This window comes from Nematolebias whitei, chromosome 14, assembly GCF_014905685.2.
Source record: "Nematolebias whitei isolate Nwh7 chromosome 14, NemWhi1, whole genome shotgun sequence".
NCBI classification, from domain to species: Eukaryota; Metazoa; Chordata; class Actinopteri; order Cyprinodontiformes; family Rivulidae; genus Nematolebias; species Nematolebias whitei.
The window spans coordinates 21,483,317-21,494,733 of NC_056511.1; the positions used below are offsets into that span (position 1 = coordinate 21,483,317).

At 40.0% G+C, this 11,417-nt stretch overlaps 1 protein-coding gene and 1 pseudogene across 1 annotated transcript in view; one reads left to right on the plus strand and one right to left on the minus strand.

The window, feature by feature from the left end:
* Positions 1-11,417, plus strand: part of LOC119420889 (cell adhesion molecule 2) — a 79,693-nt gene that overhangs the window by 62,552 nt on the left and 5,724 nt on the right. The window contains exon 5 of the mRNA XM_037688310.1: positions 10,479-10,601. Within this exon, the coding sequence (XP_037544238.1) occupies positions 10,479-10,601 (123 nt within the window). The remainder of the gene's footprint in view (positions 1-10,478; positions 10,602-11,417) is intronic.
* Positions 11,011-11,132, minus strand: LOC119420903 (annotated as a pseudogene).

Here is an 11,417-nt window from a genome sequence, read left to right on the forward strand (position 1 = left end):
CTAGATAGATAGATAGATAGATAGATAGATAGATAGATAGATAGATAGATAGATAGATAGATAGATAGATAGATAGATAGATAGATGATAGATAGATAGATAGATAGATAGATAGATAGATAGATAGATAGATAGATAGATAGATAGATAGATAGATAGATAGATAGATAGATAGATAGATAGATAGATGCTAATTTTATTCATAACATGCTGTTGTTTAACAAATAATAGTATTCAGAATTGTTTCCAGGTCAGGAAGAATGTGCAGGTTTCACCCACAGTGAACTAAAGCATCAAGTAACAAATCTTTATTGGCTGAACTGGTTTGCAGCAAAGTTACAGAGTCAGGAGTGTTGCGATGCTGCGGGTGTTTTGTGAAGAAAGAACAGTCCCAGGAGGATTTCATAAGAGTGGGTATCCTTGAGTGTAGAGAGGAGCAGACCTCTTCTATGAGCGAATGAACCACACAGTGTTCCTGGGAGAAGTGTAAGCCTGGACCACTGACTTTAAAAAGCTAGTTGTAAACCCAGAAGTCTGTATGGTGAGTTACAAGGACCTTGGTGTAATGGATAGTAAATAGATTTCTACAAGCAACAGAGAGAAATGTGCCCTTTAGGTTGTCTGAGCACCAACTAAATCCTGCTGGGTTTCAGTGTGCATGCTAGGAAAACACTTTACGTTCATACTATTGCAGCTAAATTACATCTGTTCCATGCATTAAATATATAACAAGTTTTGTATTCACTACAGCAAACTCACAGACTTTTCCTAAATAGCAAAGTGCTTGAAGACACAGTCAAAGATACTTTGAGCCACAGCACAAACACAAAGACACTGCTGCTTTTTAAGTTTCTGCTTTGGCTAACTGCTGCTTCATTGATTTAAACATCTGAATCCATGGCCTCACAGAGCTCCTTCTAAAAGGAAGAATGGAAAAAAGGACCAGCCAAAAAAAGAAAGAGTGCCTGTGGTGATGAATTCTAATATTAAATCAACATAAAGCCAAAGATAGAATGGCAGAGACGTGTTCTCTGTTAAACATTCTAATATGATAAATTACTGTTTGGTCAGCTCTGATTGGTAAAAACATCTTTAGATGAAAGGCACTGCGAAGAATGGTACATTTTAAAGCCCATGAAACTGTTTAATGTCTTAAATTCTTTCTCCAGGCTGTGAAAACAGCAGGATATTTGGAAACCCACAGAGCACGTGTTGATGGCTCCGACTTTGTTTGTACTGTTCTGCTGGTTTATCTGCCATTTGCCTGCGGTGTTCCAAGTTATTTGTAGTCCTACTGAACATCTGTGTGGTCACTTTGCCTCTCTTGGAGCCCGTCTGCTCACAAATATCCCATCCAAGTGATATTCTAACATTGCTGCTCTTTACTGAGCAAGTCACTGTCTCACTCATATTTGGCATCGTCCAAATAACAAGAAGTCACATAGCTGATGGAGTTCATGCCTGTACAAAACAGTAATGCAGATAAAGACATCCTCATGATGGTAACTTATGCAAATGGATTTAAATTAGTCACTAGAGCCATCATCCATGTTTTCAATGAGTTCTGGACAAAGGCTCTTAGTGTTCTGTTTACGTTGTGGCATGGCTCAATGGGATTTACCTGTATAAATAAAGGTTGAATGAATTATAAGAGGTCCAGGATCATGGTTGTGTGAAGCTTCAGGTCACAGACTTTCTTGTTGTTGGCCTGTGCAGGGCACAGATTCATTAGTATAAACTTACAGTCTGAAAGGACTGTTCTGTTGTGTTGACCACTTGGGCGGCTGTGGCTGAATGGTTAGAGCAGTCGTCCTCCAATGCGAGAGTTGGAGGTTCGAATCCATCAGCAGTCACATGCCGAAGTGTCCCTGGGCAAGACACTGAACCCCTCATAGCCTCTGATGTGTGTCCCATCAGTGTATGAATGTGATAAAGCACTGATTAGAATTAGAATGATTATTAGAATGATTTGTTCAATTAGCTTTGTAGAGATCTAGTAGAGTGCTGTATGAATGGGTAAATGAAGCACAGATTGTAGTGTAAAGCGCTTTGAGTATCTTGAAATAAGGTAGAAAGGCGCTATATAAGTACAGTCCATTTACCATTACTTCAAAGATACTGCTGCCAATTCCCTTTTGAGCCATGTGCTTCCAGTATTCATCTCTGATGATTTTAAGTAGTGGAAAGGTGTTTCAGCTGTTAGAGAAACAGATGACTGGCCAGTAGTTGATGGCATTGCCTCTTTCAGAATCAGGATTGTCTGTCAATGGTTGAACCACTGTGCATGAGTCCCATCATTAGAAACACTTGTAGAAAGGCATTCATAGAAAGCAGTTAGTGTCTTTATCCAAAAGGGATCAAATCATGCCAAGCCCTGGTGCTGCCCAACATTTCATAAAGGGGACTTCCTTAGATGTTGGCCACTATGTTGGACTGGTTCTTGTCCTGTTCTGGGAGATAGTTGTGGTGGATCCTGTAGCCATGGGGCATTGTTATTGTATGATGTATTTTTGCTTCTTTAGTATTGTTCAGTCTCAGCCCTCTGTGGTTCTGCTCTCCTGAGCTTACCCTGCCACTGAGAATACCCTTTGGAGGATTCTTCCTCCCTGCTTTCTCCAAGTTGATGCTACTCTGCATGGTTTGTTCTCAGTTATCATTGTATGTAGCGTTGTATTTAGATCTTGTGGAACAAATTTATGCCCTTGGCCATGGATATACACCATGATTTATCCAGTTTAGCTATAATTTTCAATAACTTTAGAGTACATGAATGGGATTTCTCAATTGTAGCAGTGAAGTATTTTTTTTTTCATTGCAGACATGATTTTTTTTTGGTTAATAGTAGCCAAACAGCTGCAATTTTATAGCATGGTCACATGCTACCAGACACCCCATGTGTTGTTGAGTTCTACATTTCACATTCCATGGAGGGAAGACTAACTAATATCCATACATCCATTTTTCCATCCATCCACCCATTCATCCATCGATCCATTTACCCAGCCATTATCTTGCGCTTGTTCCAAAGTCAGGTCTCGGGGGCAGCAGCTTGAGCAGGGAGGCCCAGATATCTCTTTCCACAGCCACCTCTTCCAGCTCTTCTGAGAAGACTCCAAAGTGTTCTCAGGCCAACTGAGAGATGTAGTCTCTCCAGCTTGTCATGGATCTCCCCTGGGGTCTCGTCCCAGTCAGACATGCCCAAAGCACCAACCTAGGGAGGCACTCAGGGAGCATCCTTACCAGATGCCTGAACCACCTCAACTGGCTCCTTTCAATGTGGAGGAGCAGCGGTTCTACCCCGAGTCTCTCCTGGATAACTGGACTTCTCACCCTAGCTCTAAAGGAGAGTCCAGCTACCCTGCAGAGGAAAAATTTCAACTGCCTGTATCTGCAATCTCATTCTATTGGTCACTACCCAGAGTTCGTGACCATAGGTGAGGGTAGGAACGTAGACCGACCAGTAAACGGAGAGCTTTGCCTTACAGTTCAGCTCTCTCTTCATCACAACAGACCAGCACAGAGTCCACAATACTGCAGATGCTGCATCAGTCTGTCTGTCAGTTTCATGCTCCGTTCTTCCCTCACTCATGAACAAAACCCCAAGATAATTAAACTCCTCCACTTGAGGCAGAACCTCACCCTCGACCTGAAGAGCGCAATCCACCCTTATCCAAAAGAGGACCATGGCCTCAGATTTGGAGGTGCTGATTCTCATTCCAGCCGGTTCACACGCGGCTGTGAACAACTCCAGTGAGAGCTGAAGATCAACTAATAACTTTTTTAAGGTGATAGATGGCTGAATGTTGCTACAAAATTTGCTTTTTTCAATTTAAAGCCATCACACACATTAAGCCTAGCATCCCATCAGACTCTATGAGGAATTATCAGGACAATTTAAGAAAAATATGTCTGGTCCTATTTGACCTAACAGTAGCTCACAGAAAACCAACCACTATGAATTTATTAAACCATCCTAACTCACAGTCCAGCAACAAGGAGGGTGGTATAAACATTAAAGAGTTTGTTCTGTCCCGCTCAACATACAGAGAAGCATATAAGTGCCTGTGTTTGTGAATCATAAAAATATATAACCCTTTAGGCAAGATCCCTCCACTTTATCTTATTTCCTTTTCCTCCAGGATCAAATTAATTTGATGTCTTTTTGTCCATCAGGGTTTGATTCCCTTTTATCTTTGCATGCACTTTGTGTATTTATCTTTTCTCTGTGAGTATTACTGTGTAGATGCAGACACAACAGAAGCATTTTCTCTTTGTTTGCTTTCCTTTAAGGAACTTGCATGGAAGAAATGTACACACTGTAAGTTATGGCTTTTAGAGCTGCAAGGTAATGACATTTTTCTTTTATTTAACATTGATATCTACTTTTTTAATGAAACTGGATTTTTTTTAAATGGGATTTTGTGAAGCTGGTATCAGCAGTCTTAACTGTTTTTATACTTATTATTTTATTTTTTAATATCCTTATGATTAGCTATCTTACCTGTAGTGGAGAGCAGTCAGAACAATCTTAATTTGAAGAATTGTGAGAAACTCTCATAAATGAATCAAACCAGCAACCTGCCAAACTGTGCTTTTCCAGATGTTAGTTCAGATATAGGAGCTCAAACCTCAAACAATTCAAAGTTGTTCATACAAGTGTTGTTTTAGAAACATATACAGTAGTCCCTCGTTTATCGCGGGGGATCCACACCCTGAAGCCCCACAATAAGTGAAAAACCACAAAGTAGGAATAGTAGTACAAGTAGTAAGTAGTAGTTTATTTTAGTATTTATATTCAGTAAAATATCCCTAATATATATATATATATATATATATTAAGGATGCACCAATCCACTTTTTTAAACTTCAGATCCGATCCCGATACTTAAATCTGAATATCGGCCGATACCGATCCTGTTCGGATATCATCATCATCATTGATTTTATATGAGGCTGTAATAATCTCCTCTCAAGTACAATTTGTACAAATATATGCATGCATGTCCAAAAAGACAACTTGAGGTAATTTTTAGTAATGTTAGATAAGTTTTGAAGTTAGAATTAAATTCTGCTAACACAAAACATGTTTTTTTTATTCCTAGCTTTAAAGTGGATATTAAAGTGATTAATTTAAGTGATTGTTTAAAGTTATTTTATATATATTTTAAATAAGGGGCAGATATAAGGTTTTTTTTTCTTCTTTCTGCACTCTTTTCATTCATTGTTTTCTTTTTGATGATTTTTTTTAATTTTGTTTCTTTTAAATGAATGAATAAATGAATTAAAATAAAATAAAATGTTAAATGCCTTCAAACACCTGCTAAGTTTTAGTTATTTACATCACTTTATAATGTAGCTATTTTATTTTTTAATATATAATTTTCAAATCATATTTTTTTTTTTATGATTGTCTACTGTTGTACTGATAAATATCTCCTGGAGGGTAAACTATATCTTGACTGCAAGTATCAAGCTGTGAAATCCTTAGTTTTCTACAACTGATAGTGGTTGGTCATTAATTATGATGAAGTTTAGCAACTTCTCAGTAAACATTCAAGCTCCGAGGCTTCAGCGATGTTGTCTTCTTCTTGTTTGATCCAAGCAAGCAGCCTGATTTCGGTCAGCCGCGCTCAGTCTGCCCCTCCTTAGAGACGGGTAGATTGAGCAGAGCAGATTGGACGCGGCTGGCCGGGGTCGAGTTGGCTGTTTTGGGTTGAGCAAAGAGTAGCGCCCTGCTGAAGCCACGGAGTTCTAATGTCCAACGTAAAGCTAACTTTACCGCAGTTTAATGTGGTGCTATGGCTCTGCAGACATTGCACGTTGCTGTCTTGTGTTGTGGTGTTTCTAGTGTAAAATACTTCCACACAGCGGACATGTTTCAATGAAAAGTTGGTTAGCTGTTAGCAACAGTGCTGCTAACTCAGCCCTCACGTTGTAGCTGGCTGCAAACTATGAAACTACGGGTCTTATTACTCTGGGTTCATGAGACATGCCTCCATTCAGGAAATCCATTCCATAGTTTGAAGCCAACATGCATCATGGATCGGAAATATCAGCAGGTTGTATCGGAAAATTCCGATACGCAAATTATGCTGGTATCGGAGGCCAGTACCGATACTGGATCCGATCAGCCCCATCCCTAATATATATATATATATATATATATATATATATATATATATATATATAGGCGTTTTAAACCCTTCCCACACTAAATGCTCTAAAAGAGCACAGCATGTCATGAAATCAGCTCTCTGCCAGCTCTCTCGGACATGCCCACTTCTCCGCTGCAGAGCGGAGATCAGCTGCCGGAGGGGGCTTCTTCCAATTATGGGCTGCACACAGGTGCTAAATCATTTGAATTTATTTATTTTAAATTTAAAAAATCCATGCTGACTGTGCAGCTCATCCATCAATCAGCCAATTGTGTGTCGTGTGTGTCCTGTCCAATCTTACTTTGAAAAACCACGATAGAGCATCCATCCATCCATTTTCTTTACCCGCTTATTCCATTTTGGGTCATGGGGGTCGCTGGTGCCCATGTCCCGCGATAGAGCAAGTCAGCGAAAAACGAACCGTGAAATAGCGAGGGACTACTGTACACCACTGTCTCTTTGGCAACAGAAAGTCTATGGTTATTCACATGAATGATTTCATGAATTATATACATTTTTATACTTTTGTACAGTTTTGGAACTTTTGGATAAGACAACACAAATAATAACATTAGGGTGCACCTAGTATATAGAATATGCAGGCATTTGGACAAATTAAACAAGAAAATGAACAACTTTTTGACATGTTTGCTACATTATGACTTCTAGTCAACTCTGTAATCAATACAAGGATCTTACAAGTTGTAGAAAAAGTCAGAGCTTTGATTCTCACTAACAGCTGTGTATCAGCAGATCCAAAGAACAACTTGCAGACAGTCAGGGTGTTTGATGGTTAAACTCTCACACACACGCGCACACACACACAGGTGTTTGTGTGTTTTTGATGGCTAAACACTTACACACACAGAGAGAGGTGTGTGTAACTAAATGCCTTGGTCATCGTCCTGCTGACTCCTGCCAGGGGAACATTCCTTTGTTCTGCTCCACTGAGCAAGAAGACTTGCAGCACAATGAAGCTATGCTGCTCTCGTCTGTGTGTGTGTGTGTGTGTGTGTGGGGGGGGGGTGTGATTGGTGTCTGTGTGTGTTTGTCCACTGGGAGGCAGTGAAGTGTGATGGTCTGGCCACTCAAGCCATGGGGAGTTATGAAGCGATGGCAAGCCAGCTGTTCAATTTGAACACATGGGCAGGCACAAAAATGGAGATAAGTGAAGAGAAACAGTCAACATATACTGTATGTGCTGGATGTAAGATTAGTGAAGATAAACAGACACGTATTTCTCTACTATTTTTGGACATAATGCCTTTTGCTTTGTAGCAGCAAACTGGAACAACTTACACAGCACATTCAAACTCACAACATTGACATTTCTCACAAATTATAAGCACAAACTCCCAACAGATTGTAGTTAACTGTGGTGCTTGCTGATTATTCTGGGATGCACTTTGGCACATTTATTTATCATTTTACAAGAATACTTCCTACTTTTTCATGCAAACTTCTTCACCTCACACATATTTTATTCTTATAGTGGTGTGTGTGTGTGTGTATCAGAATCAGAATAAGCTTTTTTATCATTGTACCGAAACACAGTGAGATTACGTTCGTACAGTCATCCGAAAGATGGGTGGAGTGCACATTGCTGCTGCTACTGGAGAGCGGCCCCTTATCCTTTTTCAGAATAATTTTTTAGATAAAAAAGGGGAAAAATCCATGAGTATAGGGTAGTGGTATTACAAAAAAAGATCTCTTTACACTTTGTCCTATCAAGACATGATTTAAGACATCTTAAAAACTGCCAGCAAGCACTTATACACATGTTACATACATGTATGCAGTATGCAATTGACAGCAAGGCAGTGATTTGTCCATAAAGTACTTCCAGATAGACCATAGTTCTGATAAGATGTTGATCAGCTGGCACAACCTTCACAGAAGTTCTTAGTTCTTTTGGGGGGGAGGGGGGTAGTTACAATAGACAAAGCTCAAAAAGCGTTCAATACAAAAAAGCTTTTGCCAAGTTGTCACATAGCCCAGGAAGAATTTGATAAGTCAGCCTGTTTTCGAGGCCAACCGAGGGAGTCGGATTCTGATAAGCCACAATTTTGATTTTTTTTTTTCTGGCAGACTGTTTTTTCTTGTCAGCCTTGAGACCTGCTGCTACTTTCAAGATCCAAAATGGCCAGATTAGTGTGCATTCCACTGGTCCTTGCCTACGAGGCTCCTCCAAGGTCGTATCCAACATTCTGGCAAGTCCCAGAAGTCACAGGTGGCCTGCAATTTGCACAAATTGCTTCCATCTTACGGTATATCTCCAAAATCATCTGATTTTGAATATTCAAAGCATGAACCAAACCCTGACACAGACTTGGCAGTTTTACCATTGTCTACACTGCTGCCACAGCCGTCCTTAATAGCCGATAACACAAATCCACCGATGCCAGAGAGCAGAAACCCTACTATCATAAATACAATACAATTATATAGCTGTCTTCGGCATCCTCCTGAGATAGAACAGAAAGACACATCAGCTCCCAAACTCCCCAAATCCATGATGTATCCTGCCGTGTGAGTCAGGGCATGAGGGCTCTCCGGGACCCTGTTGCTTTGTTGAAAAGATTTTGTCGTTTGCGTTGAAAGTCCAGCTAAACAGAGTAGTTTTAGTTTTGGAAGATGTGTAACAGGAGCTCTGATACACAGACAGAGAGCAGAAAAAAGCAGTAGAATAACAGGAGAGGGAGAAGAGGCGTCTGCCTTGCATGAGAGCAAGTACAGAAAAAAATAAAATAAAAATTTTTTTATATATATGTACACCCCAATATGCATCCATAAATTTGGGGGTCGTATTATATACAGGAGTAAATTTCCACTGCACAAATCATTTACAGATGAATGGTGACATACATGAAGCATGCTAAGCTAAACTAGACAAAGCTGAGCTCCCCATGGGGACGACATTGCAGTAATTGCTTTTCCTCTTGGCGCCCTCTGGTTGACTGTCTGCAAAGTCGTCTTTAAGAACATGCATTCATTCGAAACGCCAGTTAACAACTTGTGTTGTTAAAATAAAATTTTAAAAAATCTGATACCAGTCATATTATCATTGTACTGATATGTATACAGACTACTAAGGCTGAAAAATCCTGAGGTCTGTATGAAATTAGGGGTAACACGTTAGATTTTTTTAGGCTTTTTAAGCTAAAAAAAATGTATGGTAAATGGACTGTACTTACATATCACATTTCTATCTAATCAAGATACTCAAAGCGTTTTATAGCACAATCTGTGCCCTCATTTATCTCCACACACACATTCATAGAGTATTCTACAAAGCTAATCTGAATCTGTAGAGACCAATCAGCGCTTTATTACATTCATGCACAGATAGGTCACACATCGGAGGTAATGAGGGTTTTGTTGTCTTGTCCAAGATCACTTCGGCATGTGACTGCTGGTGGAATCGAACCCCCAACTCTCCTATTGGAGGACAACTGCTCTAACCACCCAACCACAGCTGCCCCAAAGTGCAAAAAATGGGCGGTCGCATTATACATAAGATTACATTATACACAAAGAAATATGGTTTATATATTTCTGTACAATATATTGATATAATGTAATATTGTACCCATTTCTTCTTGTCTAGGTCACGTTTGTAGTTCTCAAACATCCACCTGGTAAAATAAAGATCAAATACAAAATGAAAAAAATCCCTGAGACTGGACTATGTGAAAAAGAAGTCAAAGTGAATAATGAATCTCACTCACTGTTGAAGGACAGGAGAAGCCTTTAGATTTTTTTAAATTAGGCAGATTTTTTTTTTCTTTTAGAACATTATTTCTGTCTTGTTTTTGACTGCACTGCTTTTCCAACTGGAGACTTGTTACCCCGCTCTGACATCTCAATATTTTTCTCAACAAGAAACCTAGATCTTTAAAAAGAAATAAAACAGACTGCTCTTCCCTGCCTAGTCTCAACGTGATGATTTATTTACCGTGTACAGTTCTGTCTCTGCTGGCCTGCTTTGCATGTTGAGGACTCCTGCAGCGCTGTGGGCGTGGTTCTAAATTATTCACCTTTTTAACCAATGACCTCATACATTCTCTCTTTTCATTCATTTTTCAAGATGACTGCCTTTTTAGTGTCAACGGTGTGTCCGTCTCTCTTCTTTTTCTTTTTCTTCTTTTCAGAGAGCTCAGAGTTTTCTGTCTGACTGCATAAAGAGAGAGGAAGGAATGAGCACGGCTCCGAAGAAATCCTCCTCTCTGTTCCTGTCGTCTGCTGCTCCTTTGAGCTTCACTCTTTCACCTCGCTAACCCTCACCCTGATCTTCTCTCTTTGTTTCTCTTTGTCTCCCCTCAGATCCCAACGCAGTGGGCCAGCATGGCACCGACCACGCCCTGATCGGAGGAGTGGTGGCCGTGGTGGTCTTTGTCACCCTGTGTTTAATCATTGTTCTTGGAAGATACCTGGCCAGGCATAAAGGTAAATCCCCAATGGACCACACCTTGGGGTTCATTAAAACGGTGACGGATGCAGCTCTCTTCTAATTGTCTTGTTACAACTTTGTGAGAACAGAAGAAGTCGTGCAGACTTGGGTGACCAGCTTTGTAATGCAGATCAGTGAATTCAGATAAAGAGCACGCAGTCATGGCAACATTAGAGTCCGAGGTAAAAACCTCAGCTCGGTTCTTTCTGGAGCTCACAACTGCTTCATCCGAGTAGATTTACATTTTTTATAAACTGATTCTAGACACCTCCAGGATTCATTAGGCATCCTCGAGGACAGGGGTGATTCTAGGATCTGACATTTGGGGGTGCTTAGCCCCCTGTACTGACAATGGCTCCTGGCTTGAACAACGCACCCCATGGTGTGGTTTGTGAGAAGTGAAAAAGCTTACAACACCTGGTGTTCCCAGGTGGTCTCCCATCCAAGTACTAACTGTGCTCGACCCTTCTTAGTTTCCAAGATCTGATGATGAGATCGGACGTGTTCAGGGTGATATGGCTGTAAATGAAGAACCCAGTCACAAATAGGACTTTTAAAGGATCATAACATACAAAGACTAAACTTATGCAACTAGACATTGTAACATATCTACATACAAAACACACAAAACAAAGTACACCTAGCTTTAAGCATTGGCCTTTAATTTAACCGTTCAGCATAAAATGTAATTATGACAGAAAATGGAGGATTTACTTGCAGTTACCTTCATACAGATGAACATGTGAATTCAAAAAACGTTCAATACAAAAACAACTGGACTTTATTTGTAACAGAAGACGTTTCGCTCCTCA